The 17722-nt window shown below is 45.4% G+C and overlaps 1 protein-coding gene across 1 annotated transcript in view; it reads right to left on the bottom strand.

The window, feature by feature from the left end:
• Positions 1-1582: 1582 nt before the first annotated feature.
• Positions 1583-17722, bottom strand: part of IPCEF1 (interaction protein for cytohesin exchange factors 1) — a 73326-nt gene continuing 57186 nt past the window's right edge. The window contains 1 exon segment of the mRNA XM_015429662.1: positions 1583-2010. Coding sequence (XP_015285148.1) covers positions 1583-2010 — 428 coding nt within the window.

Raw genomic sequence — 17722 nt, 5'->3', positions numbered from 1 at the left:
TACACAAGTAAAAATTATTACAAATAAATATTTGCTTCCATGTTATGTTTTTATTGAAACATATTAGATTTTTAACATTGATTAACTTATTAATTTTACTGACACATTGTAACAAACTTCAGCTTGTTATTTGCAGAATGAATGATTTTGCAGGAAGCTTAAAAGACTGTGATGATACCATCCATTGATTTTAGACAGATAATTAAAGGCAAGTGATTACTTGAGTACATTATTTTGTAACCAAAAGTAAACGGGTCACAAGCGAGAAGCATCTTCAAAGAAGCTATCCAAATCAACTCAGTTTCTCATCTTTATAGGTTTCCAAAGTCATCTTTCAACAACACCTAGTTGTCTCACTTAATATGGAGGTAACCAAGAAAGTTGACCAAAAGCCTAATATCTGGATAAATATGAATGGTTGCATATGTTAAATTAACAAAACTTCAATGCATAACCAATAATTTAAAAATTCATTAAAATCAAACGCATTTCGGCCACAGGGCCTTCCTCAGTGGTACAAATAGTTAAATTCACACCATAAAATAAAACTATACAAAAAACATTTCTGTCCTGAAAAAGAAAAAAATGGGAAGAAGGAAAAGGATCACTTAAAATCATTATTGTGACAGTCATTTATAAAATTTAAAAATGTAATTTCAATAATTATTAAGCAATGCTCCCTCTAAGCTGTGGAGTCTTGTAAGCAAAAATTCTACTTTCTAAGCTATCGCCATTAAAGTTGTGAGCAAGCGATTTGGCTACTGCATAAATTAGTTTGCTCTGGAGCCATCTTTCCTGAGCTAAGACAAAAATGTGTGAGTTGGAGGCTAAAAAACTGTGAGCTAGCTGACACTAACTCAGCTTAGAGGGAACACTGCTTACAAGAAGTAGGGCCAATTCATTAACTAGTCACGATTCATTATTGGAATAAATTAGGTCTTTCAAAATCATTTTTCAGATTGTGGTTGTTCTTGGTCCAAATATCTATTTTTAATTAATTCAAAACATACAAATAAACAAAGTAAGAAGAAAATAAAAAAGTAGAAAATAACCTTTTAGAAAAGTATAAAAATTTACCTTTGTAAGCAACGTGAAAATAAATTGTAGATTTATTGGTGTGTACATCCACATTCTGGAAACAAATTGCATAGAGTAATCCCCATTACTATCACACTAGGAAGAAGGCTTGTTATGGCAATAAGGACAACGAACACTAGGCAGGCTGACTGGTGGTGGCTCCCCTCGTGTCTTCCCCTCTGGTGCTTAAGATCCCAGGGGGCCAGGCTGCCTGGCCACAGCCCCTCCCTGAACCCCACTGCCAACGGAGGCCCCAGCGAGCCAGGGCACCAGGCCTTGTCTGCTCCCCCGCGTGGGGGCCTCCGGGTAGCTTTCCCAGGCGGCTCAGCGGGCAAGTGGGGAAAGCTGGTACGGGGCCCTCCGGAAGCCTTTCTCCGCCCAGGTGGCTCAGCGGGAGAGCGGGGAAAGCTGGTACAGGGGCCTCTGGAGGCCTTTCCCCACCCGGGCGGCTCAGCGGGCGACTGGGGAGAGGTGGTGCGGGGGACTCCGGAGGCCTCCCCCCGTCCTACTCGGTAGGCAAGTGGGGAGAGGTGGCGCGGGGCCCCTGGAGGCCTTCCGTCCGGCTCAACGGGCAAGCGGGAAGAGGTGGTGCGGGGGCCTCCAGAGGCCTGTTGCCATCCAGGCAGTTCTGCGGGTAAGTGGGGAAAGCTAGTGGGGGGGCCTCCAGAGGCCCATCCCTGCGGGGGGCAAGCAGGGAGAGGTGAGGTGGGGGCTGCCGGGCTGCCTCAGCGGATGCCAGGTTGGCCATTTGTGGCTGGGCTTGGGTGACGGCGGCAGGCTTGTTCTGGCCCCCTCCCTCCACTGGAGTGCCTGTACCATCTGTCGTCTGGCTGCACGCTTGGCGGGCGGCGACTTCCGCTGGGGCAAGGATGACCACGGCAGCGGCACGATCGGGCTCCAGTCCCCGGCCACCAGAGCATCTCTCCTGTCCATCTGCCACAAGGAGAGTGAGGCCATGATGTCGGGTGCTGCCTCTGTGGGCGGGACCATGGCAAGGGAGGCAGCAATGCAGCCAGTCGAGACAGACACCCTGTGAGTGACACTCCAGGATGCCAACCAATTCCGGAGCGTGTCAAATGTTCTAGAGAGTGCCACCTCCAAAAGGCTTTTATAATACAGGGAGATACTTATATTAGACAGTGGGAGGATGGATGATGATGCAACACAGGAAAGTTGGTTGTCACATCATTAGCTGTCCCACTTAATATGGACACATATTCTTGGCTAAGTAATTGTCTTATAGCTTCAAACAACATACAAAGTCATCTATACTTAATATCTTTTTGAAATGTATAAATACTGTGTCAATTTATTCTCTCTAGTTTTAATCATAATCTAGAATAATCTAGAATAAAATAGAATAATCTAGAAATAGCTGCGGTGGCTCAAGTGGTTAAGACACTAAACTGCAGGCCGTGGACGGTCGGTAGTTCAGCAGTTCGAGACCCGAGTGCCGCATGACAAAGTGAGCTCCTGTCTCTGGTTCCAGCTCCTGCCAACCTAGCAGTTCGAAAGCAAGAAATTGCAAGTAGATAAATAGGTACCACTTCAGTGGGAAGGTAGCAGCGTTCCGTGCACCTTGGTGTTTAGTCATGCCGGCCACATGACCACGGAAACGTCTTCGGACAGCGCTGGCTCTAGAGTCGGATTCAACCCTAGAGCACTGGCTCTAGAGTCGGATTCAACTGGCTCTCGAGCAAGGGAACCTTTACCTAGAATATAAAACATAGTGATTAGAAGTGTGTGTACATATACAGAGAGAGAGAGAGAGACTGACTGACTAACTGACTGACTTTTGGGCCTCAATAAATACACCCCATATTTGAACTGTATCTTCACTTCTGTATTTAGTTGGACATTCTTGCCATTCTCAGGTACTTCTTACATGTGGGCTCAGTTCGTATTATCCATTGATGCAAGTTAGATTGTTTCTAGTCTCCTAAAACCCTTATCATCCTGTTACTCCTTTGTTTCTTACCCCTCTATAATGCTGTTCCATTCTTGGTCTCTGGATTCTCTATTTCGATGGTTTTAGCTGAGAGACCAGGATAACCCCTGCTTCTGGACTGCAGAAGCATCCTCCATGATCTTTTTAGTCAAAATCAGCAACTGTTCCCCTATATTCCTGGCCATATCCATGCCATTCTGCATTTAGACTGTGAAAACTATCGTCTTCATTCTGCCTCGTGTGGGCGTTTGGTACTGTCTGGCCTTTGATTCACCCATCTGAGCGTGACAAGGGCAAGGGCCTTTTCCACCATGGCCCTGACTTCATGGAATGCTTTGCCTGAGGAGACTTGTGCCCTGTGGGACTTGTCCGCATTCTGCAGGGCATGCAAGACATAGTTGTTCTACCAGGCATTCCACTAATGTAATTTTGGTGGACTCTATCATCAGTGCTGCTGATTCCTATGCCAAAAGCGTTAGTTTGCTGTGTGCTGAGTTTTTAATTTGAATTCATTGAAATTATTTTGTTATTGTAGTGCTATGTTGTTAGCCTCCCGAGGCCCAGTTTGGAGGAGGGGTGGTATAAAAATCGAATAAAATAAACAAAAACAAAATAAGTACACAGTAAATAGGCTAGACCCTTAAGAAGATACCAAACAGGATGAATTTATACCATTCTTTTGAAGTACACACATGACATTAGTGGTAACCTTTATATCTTCAGTGTGAAAAGGCTTCATCTCTACAGCTACAATAATTTCTTTCCAGAGACCAAGCAAGGATTTTCATGTTCTCAGGCAATAAATGCTATCCATGGCCAAGGAGCTGCTCTCTCAATGCATAGTAATCCAAAGGCAGGCTGTTTTTATTCCCCAATTATCCAACATCTGAACAACAGCTACACTTTCAGTTACTCAATCAAGATAAATGTTACTGGATTGTGTGCAGAATTGATTATTAATTTTTCCCCTTCGATTTTAATTAAGGCACTTGGGCCCAATTTAAATCTTTGACAAGAAAAGGTAAGCAAATTAGCTTTCCCTCAGAACTGTGTTTTGCATGCACCTGAAATCTTTGAAACTCAAAGATTCGGTTAATTAAAAAACCCTTGTACATTTTTTTCCTCTAGCATGATGCTAATTGAAGGCATAAGTGGAAATGAAGTTTGGCATACTGCTAGTAAATCATTGCTATCATAATAAGGCTGGGAGAAATATGAGGTGAGGGTTCTTATGCATTTTTTTTAAAAAAACTAAGCTCTACCTTTTCACTTGGTAAAGCTTAATGCTTGGTGATACAGTCCTAAACAGAGTCATACCCCATTGACTTCAATTGACTTGGAAGGGTGTATCTGCACTTAGGATCGCACCATTTAGGATTGCATTGAAACAGCATTACACAATCAGCATTAATTCCAAATGTATAAAATCCCCATGACAAATTTCAGTAGCATTACTTAAACTCCAACAGGGGCTTCCCCTCCAATTTCCTCATATTTTCAGGCTATAAAGGATCCTTAAATTAATTTTGAATTTCTCTACAGTCAAAACCTGGCAACAGCCTTGGGTAGCCATATTCCCTCTCCCAGAGACACAGGGATGTAGGGTTGCTAGATCCAGATTAGGAAGCGCCTGGAGATTTGGGGGTGGATTTATTTATTAAATTATCATACGGCAGAGTTACACACAGGAAGCATATAATAATGTAACATACACAACCAAGTTGATACAACAGGTATGCAGACCGACTGGGCAATTCCCCTAAATACTAATGGCTAAATTTCCAAGCCTGGGAAATTTCCAAGCCTTATTGGGGTACAATGACATAGAGTCCAGTCCACCCTCCAGAGAATGAAATCATGTGGGCCAAAGCATCCATTTTCTCCAGGGGAACTGATCTCCATAGTCTGGAGATGAGCTGTAACTACGGGGGATCCCCAGTTGCCACCTAGGACAAAATGTTCATAGTCTCATCAAACTGCTTTTGGTTTCCCTAAAGTTTCTTCAGTGTTTTGTCTTGGGAAAGGAGGGATGTAAGCAAGGTACAATACCATAGCGTCCATCCTCCAAAACAGCCTTTTTCGCCAGGAGAGCTGATCTTTGTAGTCTAAAGATCAGTTGTAATCAATGTTCCCTCTGAGCTGTGGAGTCTTGTGAGCAAAAATTCTACTTTGTGAGTTACTGGCATTAAAGTTCTGAGCAAACAATTTGGCTACTGCACAAATTAGTTTGCTCTGGAGCCATCCTTCCTGAGCTAAGGCAAAAATGTGTGAGCCGGAGGCTAAAAAACTGTGAGCTAGCTCACACTAACTCAGCTTAGAGGGAACACTGGTTGTAATTCCAGATCTCCAGGCCTCACCTCAAGGTTGGCAAGCCTAGCTAGCAGGAATCACTTAAATTGCCTGGATATTGAGGGTATGTACTGATTTTGTACCCATGAAGTGTGCAGCATTCATCGTGTCTGGTGCATGTTCCGGACTAATAACTTCACTTGCCTGCACCCAGGTACATGCACACATCATGTTGATTTCTTAAAAGAACTCTCCTAAGGAGCTTCCCATACCAATCCAGACAAAGCAAAACCAAACAAACACTTTAATAAGCCCTGCAAGCCAATTTCTAGGTGGGCCCTGGAGATCTCCCAGAACTGCAACTGATTTTCAGACTAGAGAGATCAGTTCCCTTGGAGAAAATGGCTGCTTCAGTGAATGAACTGTGTGTCATCACATTCCCCCAGAGCTCCCTCCACTCAAAGCCCAGGCTCTCCAGGCTCCACCCCCTAGTCTCCAGGAGTTTCTTAACTTGGAGATGGCAACCCTACCTGTATTCTATCCATGACAACCACCAATTAGGTGCATGCCATTTTGAAGAAGAGGAGCCATTAAGTGTTTTAAAATCCTCATTGTTGTGACTTCTGCTCAATATAGAGATATCATACCCAGAATGAAAGACCCAGCAGACCAGTGAGCTAGGAGGACCAGAGAAGATGACCTGATCCAGAATTAGGGCTGCCAAATCCCCCCAGGGGGCAGATTTCCCCCCACTTTATAGGCCCGATTTCCACCCCCATGGAATCGGGCCCCGGGGGAAAACCCACCCCCGCGTCCACGTCACAGGGAAGTGATGTCATGACACTGGGCACGCTGGGGGTGGGGCACAGCCATTTGAGGGGAAAACACGCCGGGAGCAAAGCCAAAGTCCCCCGCCGGCAGGTAAGTCCGGACTTGGCAACCCTATCAAGAATGGAAGAGGTTTCAGCAGCTAGGACCAGAGCAGTCAACCCCCAATCCAATCCAAATACCTTTATTGGCATAAAAAGAGAAAAAAGGTACAACATGGCCAATTTACAGAGAATTTCAATTATAAAAACCATCAAGCATCACATGGAAAATCTAGACTTTTGCTCCCTGATTGTTATGGCAGCCAAGAGGTACCTTGCACCTGGAGTTCTCCTGGGATTACAACTGATCTGCAGACTACAGAGATCTGTTCCTCTGGAGGAAATGGCATCTTTGGAGGGTAAATTCTATGGCATACCATCACCAATGCACTCCCTTTCATCCCCATATTTCTCCCACCCCAGCCACCAGTCCCAAATCTCCAGAAATTTCCAAAGCCACAGTTGGCAACCATAGTAGGACTTAAGAACATTAATTGAGAATGCCTTTTGGGATTCATAATGATGTGGTGTCTAGGGATGGGCAAGAGTCAGCTCACGAACTAAAGTTTGTGATGAATTTTTGCCAATTCGTGGTTCGTGAACTGAAGTTCATGGCAGGTGGACCAAAATGAACTTTCCATGAACTTTGAAGTGGTTCGTGGCAGTTTGTGGCACTTTGTGAATGGATACATTTCCAGACAGACTGTCACTGCTCAATCAAAATGTTTACCAAACTTCAGAACAACGGGGGGTGGGGTGGAATTCTCTAGTCCTGGGAAAACAATAGAGTCCTTCCAAAGTATAACGGGCACTGCCAATCAGAGTTTCCATTCTGCTTTATGGGATCAGAGTACTGTATATACCCTCAGCTCAGCTCTGAACTCTCTCCTCTGTTGGGTGTTGGCAGTAGGGTTGCCAGGTCTGGGTTGGAAAATACCTGGATACTTTGGGAGTGGAACAAGGAGAGGGTGAGGTTTGGGGAGGGGAGGGACCTCAGCATGGTACAATGCCATAGAGTCTAACCTTCAAAGCAGCCATTTTCTCCAGGGGAGCTGATTGCTGTCAGTTGGAGAGCAGCTGTAAAAGTGGGAGATCCCCAGGCCCCACCTGGAGGCTGGCAACCCTAGTTGGCAGTTAGACAAAGAGGTGTGGAACTTGTTAAAAGAAGAGCACGTTCATTTATTCCTGATTGTGAACACCTCTCCCCTGATGGGGTTTGGGTTTTAGGTGGACTCGGGGCTCTGAGCCCCCTCCCCAACACTGTTCATGCCAAGCAGAGGGACTTAGCTACTAGGTGCCTCCATGAATACCCACATTTATATCCTCCTACCCTTCCTGATTGTGAACACCTGTGTGCCATGAGGGTGAAGGTAGGTGCAAAGAGTGTTCATTGTGGGAGGAAAAAGTCCTCCATCCCATGCATATCACAGGCCCTCATCCCCGGGCACCAAACCCATCCTGCCAGCCCACTGGAGCCCAGCCCTAGCAAGGCATCTTCAGGGGTCTTGGAGCCTCCCTGTTGCTGCTCCTACCTCAAGTACACTCCTCCATGGCCCCTCCCAGCCCTGCGCCAGAAAGTTAGGTCACCCTCCAAGAAGTCATTTCCCCGGGAACAGTGCTGAGACTGACATCCCAAAGGGCTACGGGGAGGGTCCAGAAAGCAGTCACTTGCCTCATTGCAAGACGATTGCTGTGTACAGGACCATCAGGGAGAGGTCCCCTGCCAGTCTGATGTCTCTAGCTTGCACAGGGTCCATTCTATGCACTCCAGAACCTCCTGAACCTGCACTCATAAATCCAATCCTCGCCAAACTCGGAGAGCAGGTAGAGGACAGTCAGCCAGAGATCTCCTATAAATTTTGTTTCTATAGCATGCCAGGGGACCATTCTCCCACATCATAAACCAAACCGGTTCATTTCGCGCCTAAAAGTTTGTGATAATTCAGTGCTCACGAACCACAGTCCACTTTTCCCCAGTTTGTGCCCATCTCTATTGGTGTCTACGGTATAGTGCCCATTGATGTGCCTGTCACGTGGCTGCCTTATACTGAGTCAGACCTTTGGTCTCTCAAGGTCAGCAGTATTTATTTGATTGGCAGCAAAACTCCAAAGTCTCGGGGGGGGGGGTTCTGAAATTCTGGGCCTTCATTCAGATCGAAATATTTCATTTATCCTTGTAAATTGGATTACTTCCTTTTTAACCGAATAAATGACCCAGCAAACAACGAATTACATCCAGGACTGAAGGAAACCATTTTCTACATTAAAAAAAACACAGAGAAGCCTAAAGCAATGCAATATCCAGCTGCTACAAACGGCACAAGATAGCAGCTGTCAGCTTTCCTCCACAATAGTATTTTCTCACTTGTCTTTAGACAATACGGCATGATGAATCCAAAAAGACCACATAAAAAAGCCATGATAACGCAAGTCAGCCCAGTCCCGAATTTATTAGCAAGTAGCACCCTTGTCCATATGCTTGTGACGAGTGGAAGGCAGGGTGCTAGAGAACGAAACGGACAGGGCTGCTGCAGAAAGCATCCACTTCCTGGGTACTGAATTTTGAGCTGGGAAGACAGAAGATTAAACAGCACAGAATGGATTTCACTTGGTAACAAGAACTGAAAATTTCCTAACAGATGAGGAGGAGGAGAGGAGAGGGAGTGTGTATTCTGAGATATCATGCAAGCTCTTGCCAGAGATGAAATTCTGTGCCAATTCGAGACCCACGTCTTATTTACTTTGCCCTCATCCATCCTAAATAACTTGCAAGACTTCTGCAGCCAATGAAAGGCAGATATCAACCACAGCACAGGGTGACTATTGATCATTAATATTTCCTATGGGTCCTCATCAGAGATGTACAGAGCCTTGAAATTCCTGGGAGGAAGGGAGTATGGCTCAGTGGTAGAGCATTTGCCTTTCACGCAGAAGGTTCCAGGTTCAATGCAGCATCTCCAATTAAAAGGATCTTGTAACAGTGATATGAAAGATCTCTGCCTGGGACCTTGGAGATCCACTGCTAATCAGAGTCGATGATGTTTACCTTTGATAGACCAATGGTCTGACTCAGTCGAAGGTGCTTTCATTTTTCTTTTCTTTCTTTCTTTTTGCCATCAAGTCATAGCTGACTCATGGCCACTCCGTAGGGTTTTCGAGGCAAGAGACATTCAGAGGTGGTTTATCATTGTCTGCCTCTGCATTTTGATCCTGGACTTCCTTGGCGGTCTCCCATCCAAACGCTAACCAGGGTCAGCTCTGCTTAGCTTCCTAGATCTGCTGAGATCAGGCTAGCCTGGGCTGTCCAGGTCAGGGCTTGCAGGGTGTTCCTTCAGAATTACTCAAATATCTTAATCTGCATAGGAACTACCAAATTTGGCTCTCCTTATTCCTTTAAATGAACTTCAACAGCAACTCTGGCTTTTAATTAATGCTAGCCAGGGTTATTTTTGGGCAGGAACGCACAGGAACGGAGTTCTGGCTGGCTCCCAAGTTGGCCACGCCCAGCAGGAACTCATTAGCATAATAGGCCACACCCAACTGCAGAAACTCATTCGGATTGGCTACAATTAGGGGTGTGGGGCCTAACATGTAAAAAGCCCTGGGTTTTGACAACAAACAAGGTAAAGAGAATAAGAAGCAAAAGGTGGGTGTGGCTGGATGAGCACACTTCTGGTAACATGGGGGGGTGGCCTAATATGCAAATAAGCTGTGCTGTCAGGGGTGTGGCCTAATATGCTAATGAGTTCCTGATATTGGGTATGGCCTATTATGCTAATGAGTTCCTGCTGGGCTTTTTCTACAAAAAAAGCCCTGATGCTAGCCCTTCTGAGGCATGCTTGAAAGTAACAGATAGTGCTTCAATCTCAGAAGACAGCAAAGTGCTGGTTACAAATTTGGGGGGGCTGAGTTCTATTCCTTACTCCATGACTCGCAGAGCTGGAAAAATATGCCAGATATGCAAATCTTCTTCAATTGCATTATGGATTGAGTTGAAGCATTGCCAACTGTCTTGAAACTTGGACAGGCTTTTGCCGACAACTGAGTGATTGCCTACTACATGGGTTTATGATGTTTTCAGCTCTAATGAAGTAACTTGATGCATCTTGACTTCTCATGCAATTCATTCTAGTAGGCTTCGCCTTTTCTGCTAGTGCGCAACTCATGTCTTTAAGGAAGTTTCTGAAACGCTGACTTCCTTCAGACTTGATGAAGATATTCTTTGAGACGGGATTGTTAATCAGCTGCGCATGTCTTCTTGTTCTTCCTAATCTTCACTTGTTATTTGTTTGCATTTGTATCAGTTATAACACACATGGTGTCTTTATTGCTTGAGACTATAGATTTCTGTGTATATTATTCAACTATTTTGTGCACAGGTTAATTTTTCATGTATGGATATCAATAATTACACACAGCGGAGGTTTCAATTGTTTATTTAAGCTTAAGAGATCTGTACAGCTTATTTGTTAAATTTCCTAATACATTCAGGGGCTGGCTTAATAGCCTATACACGGTGCTTTGGTTATATTGTTTCTCTATCTTCACACTGTGGTCCCTCGTTTTGGTTCAATTGAAAAATATGCCAAATATGCAAATCTTATTAAATTGCATTATGTATCAAGCTGAAGTACCTAGCTTTTCTTGGAGAAGAATTTATACCATCTGTCCAGATGCAGAGCCATTCGGGGGTGACTGTAGCACAGACACAGTAAGCAGCTCACAACATTTCTCCCAGAAGAACCATCTTGTTGAATGGAAAGAAAGGAGGATGAACAAATCCTGGCATGAACAAAGGGGCTGGCTAAAAAGATGTGACCTCAGACCTTCCCCCAACTTTGAGCTACAATGCTATACAATGCTAAAATTAATGGAGCCGGCGTGGTGTAGTGGTTAAGAGCAGAGGACTCTAATCTGGAGAACCCGGTTTGATTCCCCACTCTTCCACATGAAGCCAGCTGGGTGACCTTGGGCCAATCACAGTTGCCTCAGGGTTCTCTCAGCCCCACCTGCCTCACAAGGCAGCTGCTGTGGGAGGGGAAGGGAAATCGCATTAAAAAAACAGCTCTTCTCCTTCTTAATGTGCCTGATTTTCATAAGTAGCAAAACAGTTTGCATAATAAGCCAACTGGACTACCCATATTGGAATATGGCAATCCTACCCACTCTGTGCCCTGACCTGGATTAGTCGGATCTAATCAAATCTTGGAAGCTAAGCAGGGTTGGCCCTAGTTAATACTTGAATAGGACATCATCAAAGAAGTCCAGGGTTGCTACGCAGAGGCAGGCAATGGCAAACAACCTTTTTTCATTGCTTGCCTTGAAAATCCTGTGGGGTTGCCATAAGTCGGCTGCAACTTGAAGACATTCTGTCTCATTCAAAATGTCCCTCTATATCAGTCTTAATCCCTGGCAAAACATGTTTTGGGCCAGGAGCGGAGGATGGCTTTTCCTAAATGTTCTTGTTACGCATGTGCCTCCAACTGGAGTTCTGAGGTTGCCAGCAATTTCAGAAGTCCTTAGAAGATGAACCTTCAATGGGGTACATGAATCTGGACTCTCGTGAACACACGTGCACGTAGAATTCTTATGCAATGCTCCCCTTTTGGTAACCCTTCCCTAACAATCTGGACGGATAGTAAATACTGCAGGCTGGGTCTGAATTGCAAATATTTTATAGTAAGTACAACAACAACATCCATCCTGCGATTAGGCATTTACTCTCGTAAACCTATCAACACCACAACAAAATAAAACCTTTTATATTAAAAATCTTGTTTCTGCAGACGGTTCAGAACAGACTGTTGCACAGTAAATGTAAGCAAGGTGTAAAGAAAAACTATCAGCACTGTCTAATGCGGGTGGGGGAGGCGAGCTTTAGTGTGAAAAACAGAGGTGTTACAAGTATGCTAGATTGGCACTACTTTCAGCTGTGAAATGTTGGATGGGGGAATTCTGAGCAGGCCGTAATGGGAGAATTTTGAGCAGGCCAGCATTCGGCCACTGAAGGCGAAAGGCAGTTTCCAATCTTAGATAATACCTCCTCCGAGTCATTGGAATGACCTTGCTCAGAGCCCCTACCCTAGAATCAGATGCAGTTCATTCAAGCGGAACCGATGCCAATGAAAAGTGCATCACAAGGAAGGGGGAGAAACCCTCCGAAATGTGAGCAAAGGCCAATATTGCTCTGGCGGCGAGAACAAATTGGCTTTTGAAAAATGCAACAGTTATAAAAATTTCCATAGGCCTATCAGTAAAATAAAACTTAGGGATCAACTGGTGATAGACAGCAATTCCAGAGAAGCCAGGAGGGGAAATGTTTCCATACGCTAAGAAAACAGGCCTGGGTGAGTAAAATATTCACGATGCTGTAACCTGGGATGAATCCGAGCAGACTGCACAGGTAGACAGGACCGGGGATGGGGAAGCCCGATCAAGCCTGCTGTCCTCCAGTAGTGGACACATCTGGCTCATGAATTCTGGATAAGCTCAACTTTCAAAACCATCTTCTAGCATGGCCCCCCATGCAGGTTTATGTTGATTTTTTTCCTCATGCCAGCCATAGAAGTGGCAATGGGAAACAGGAGCCTAGGGCTGCCAGGTCTGGGTTGGAAAATACATGGAGATTTTGGGGGTGGACCCAGGAGAGGGCGGGGGTTGAGGATGGGCCTCAGCATGGTGCAATGCCATAGAGTCCACCCTTCATTTTCTCCAGGGGAGCTGATCTCTCTTAGCTGGAGATCAGTTGTAAAAGTGGGAGATCTCCAGGGCCTACCTGGAGGCTGGCAACCCATCAGGAACCTGGCATGGATCACTGTGCTCGGTCCACCCTTCTCCTGGAAAGGCTGCAGCTGGTAAACCAGCCATACTTAGTTAAAGGTGCTACATATAGGAGATGAGATCTGAACAAACAGCTGCAGGCTGAGAACTGCACTTGCAAGCTGCATAGCTACTTCTTCAGGGGAAGCACAACTCTTTATCAAGTAGGCTGGGTCCCTGCCCCATGAGCAGCAGCAGCACCATCAACCAATAACTTGGCAGTCTAAAGCTTCCATTTACTGGCCACTCAGCTATCCCATCTACCATGGCTCTAGCCAAGTAGAATATCTACAGCCAATGAAGCCACAAAGTACTTTGCTGCCAGTTCTTTATACTGATGGTCTCTCATGCAATCTAATGAGAGAAAGGGAGGGGGAGGCCAGTGGCTGTACCACTCTGCCTGGGGCACCGATCTGGCCGACCAAGCGGCTAGTTTAAGCAGTTACATGACATCTGCCATTTAATGAATGACACCTTTGCTTTACAAATATTTCTGGTAGAGAAATTACTCCTGGAAAAAGGGGCCGTGCTTTGAAAATGCACCCATAGGACCTGGCCAGCTCTGACCACGCAAAAATTGTCCAGCCCTGGGTGGATCGTTCAAGATCACTATCAATCTCATGTGGAAGTGATCCCCAAACAAACTTCCCCTTGCTCCCTCCGTAGAAGCAATCCTAAGCAGGCCTATTCAGAAGCAAGCCTGTTTATAGTCAATGGTGCTTCCGCTCGGGAAAGGGTTGTTAGCGATTGCAGCCTATGGCTGTGAACACAGTAGAGTGCTTCAGTGAAGGAAGTGGTAACTGAAGTACATTATTTCTTTACAGAAGACGTTCATCCTACAAAGATGAAAGTGTCTAATCTTAAAAATAACTGAGCTCATTCAACCTACATATTTCTGGTGCTAACTGTTCATATGTACCTGTTCTATACATTCTGTCAGAACCCACAGCCTACAACGAAGTACACGCATTCAGGAATGGTTATACGTTTATTGCAAAGCTATAGATGCAGTAACACAGGCACTGTTAAGAATGGTGGCAACCCATTGAGCATAATAGGATATAGGGCATTCGTATGCACCCTCCCCATGGCATGGGCCAATTAGCTACCCTCTCACGCGTGGGACCAGCTAGGAAACTGTTAGATGGTGAAAGCTGGGAAGCAGTAGTCTCTCACGGTACATAGGAGAGTTCCAGACAATACAAACTCCAACACAACATCCTCCCACATATCTGTAGAGATAAGCATTTCGGCATAGGCAGAACAGCAGAGATAGGGATGCAATAGCAATTATGAAGACACAGAATGAGCTCCCCAACCTCCATGGCAGCATAGCTGACACATTCCTGATGTAAAGGCAAATTTGAAAGTGTGGGGACTTAAATTAGCCTTTATATCCAGAATGTGTAAAACATCATCTGCTGTACTTACCTCCACTGCCACCTATTTGGCAACGTAGTGTGGTTAGGAGAAGTCAGAGAGAAGCTCCCAGGTTAAGAACAAAGAGCGACATCTCGTGAAGGAGATAAACATAGACACATCTAGCACATCTAGCAAAAGGTCCAGGCATGCTGAGTTGCCTTACTCCAACAACACCAACATACAAAAAGGCCTCAACTACACATTAGATTTTGTCTGTGTTTATTTTAAACAACTTGTTTTTCTTTTGCAAATACCTCCTCCATGAATCTAATCGTCTTTTAAAGCCATCCGTGCTCAAGGCCATCGCTACGTCCCCTGACAATGAATTCCACAATTTAAATACTCAATGAGTGAAGAAGAACTTCCCTTTATCCATCCTGAATCTATTGCTCATCAACTACATTGGCCTTAGAATCATAGAATTACAGAGCTGTAAGGGACTCCAGGGTCATCTAGTCAAACCCCCTGCACAGTGCAAGAAATACACAAATACCTCCCTCCCACACACACCTAATGACTGCTGTTCCACACCCAGAAGATGACAAAAAAACCTCCAGGATTACCAGCCGAATTGGCCGGGAGGAAAATTCCTCCTGACCCCAAAGTGGTGATCAGCATTATTCTTGCTGTGTAAGAAAGGGCCATGAGAACTAAGCACTGATATAACCCTTCCTGCCCTCCCTTCTCATGATCTGCCTTGATAAGAATATTATAGAAGTAATTATTCATGATGGTGAAATCCCCAGTTCTCCATTAATTTCTCTGAATCCTCTGCTGAAACGAAGCCTTGTCCAGGGGTCATTTCGTAGAAAAAGAGCTAGGGGAACTCATTAGCATAACTCATTAGCATATGCCACACCCCCTAACATGAGGGGCCCGGCGGTGGACCTGCAAGGCCAGCAGGAGTGCGAGGAAGCCCCGCCAAGGCCCTCCCTGGCCCCAGGCAAGCAGGGGTGGGGAGAGGCAGGGAGGAAGCAACTTACCCTCCCTCTTCTCCTGCCTCCTCCTGGCTGAATGAGGGCTGGAAGCGGGGCGGCCGGAAGCAGGGGCGTGGCTTCGTCATGTGCCCCGCCCCCCTGCACCTCACCCGGGGGAACTGCATTCCCCCGTGTTCCCCCCTGAAATGACCTCTGGCCTTGTCTAATAAGGAAGGGGGAAGGACGGCCCTTCAGGAGGACCAGCATGAGACATTCTCAGACTTCACTGAAACGGTGGTGTGGCAAATGTCAGACAACATGTGTCTGGTAAACATGAATAAATGGAGAGTGCGCCCCAAACCCATCCACAAGCCTGCAGACATTCACCACATTCAGAGACAGCAGCGACTACAGGCACCTGGTGGCATCTGTGAAAGAGACCCACTCCTTTCCCCCTCTCCCATGCCAAGGAAAAGCCATTACCGCGAAAACAAATTACTTAAACTAAGATGTATCTCCTTTAATGTCATGAAGAATATCTAGGAATAACACCGAGGAAAGTAGCAAGGTTTCGCAGGAAATGAATATTACTAAGAACATTGGTCTGGGTTATTTTATGCACCAGCAACCACATTACTCTCTCCTGCGCAGCCCGCTTTCTGCAGTGTGCACTAAGCTAAATTCCATTAAAATCAATGGTGCAATTGCTCTCTATTGGGTGCAGGAGTATTATGAGAAATGCAAATATTATGGAGAGAAACTAAGGCTGAAAACACATATCTGCAGATCACTCATGTTGAACCACAGAAGTGTTCTGAATCAGCCCCGCCACAGACAGAAGCTCATCTACCACACGCTAATGTCTACATAATGTATTCTGAGCAAACATGATCTGCATCTCCATAGACTTCATCAGGCTCCTGGAATGGTAATGCTCAGATTTCCTCCTATGAAAACAGCAAGCAAAGACATCACAGAGGCATTTCTACACCTCTTTAGTAGCTCTCAGGGTCAGGCTGGCCATACCCAAATCCAGGCTGGGAATGTATCTTTCCGTATCCGTGCCCGTGGAGAGTCAGAGTTCAGCAAACATTTAGTTCTGATGATGTGAATGAATTCAGGAGGCCAATGTGGTATAGTGGTTAGTGGAAGCGCATTGGGTGACCTTCAGCCAGTCACTCTCTCAGCCTAACCTGCCTGACAGGGGTTTCGATGCGAAGATAAAATGAAGGAGGGGAGAACAATGTTGTAAGCCACTTGCTAAATAAATAAATTAGGATTTGTGTGGCACTGGGGACTTGAAAGAGGGCATGGTGCCTTCAGGGGTTGCACAGAGAAGCACAGCTGAGAGTCATGGGCCCGTTGCCCGGATATGACTGGAAGGGTACTAGCTGGGAAGAGGTTGGATCCACTTGTTCGGGAGAGGGCGTATGATATGTATTGAGCCTGAAACAGTACCTGGAACTGTTCGAGCTTGTTCCTCCAGAACAATACCGTGTTTCCCCGAAAATAAGACAGTGTCTTATATTAATTTTTGCTCCCAAAGATGTGCTAGGTCTTATTTTCAGGGGATGTCTTATTTTTCCATGAAGAAGAATACGGTACACTCCGTCAGGGCAGAGCGAGCAGCACGCGGCAGCTTGTCCTGGCGCTGGCGCAGGCTCCCTGATTAAAAGAGACCATGCACTTCCTGTCTGCTATGGCCCAGACTCCAGAGTTAGGGTAGCTTCGGGGGGCCTTATTATCGGGGAGGCCTTATGTTCGGGGGATGCCTTATTATCGGGGAGGTCTTATTTTCGGAGGATGCCTTATTTTCGGGGGATGCCTTATATTTCAGTGAGAGGCAAAACTGTAAGTAGGTCTTATTTTCGGGGGATGTCTTACTTTCAGGGAAACAGGGTACCTGACCAGGATCCTGGAGCTGACCAACTGAAAAGTAGTTTAATGTAAATAGCCTATCCTGGGGATTGGGGTGTGTTTGGGTGTGGTGCTTGCATGTTTTAAAACCAGGCAGCAGCCTTGGAGTTTTTGTCTTTTTAGTATGCCTGAAATCACTTAATAATCTAGAGCTGATTCACTGCAATACATCCAGAACCCAGTATTTAACAGCGTGCCTCTTTGGTGGAGAAGTCACCGAGCTTGGCGAGGGCTGTGCTCAGAACCCCCAGGTGCTCTGCTGAAGCACGTGTCTGAAAAGCAGATAATACAGCTGCAATATATATATTATTTTTAGTGGTATTTTATTTATTTATTTATTTATTTATTTAATATCCCGCCCTCCCCACCAAGGCAGGCTCAGGGCGGTTTACAACAATTCATAAAATTAGAATACAATTAAAACATATCATAAGCATATAAATAACTTAAAATAACAATCATTT

Source organism: Gekko japonicus, unplaced genomic scaffold (genome assembly GCF_001447785.1).
Source record: "Gekko japonicus isolate JY-2015 unplaced genomic scaffold, Gekko_japonicus_V1.1 scaffold651, whole genome shotgun sequence".
Classification (NCBI taxonomy): domain Eukaryota; kingdom Metazoa; phylum Chordata; class Lepidosauria; order Squamata; family Gekkonidae; genus Gekko; species Gekko japonicus.
The sequence above is the reverse complement of the archived record's forward strand: the minus strand, read 5'-3'. Positions and strand labels throughout refer to the sequence as shown.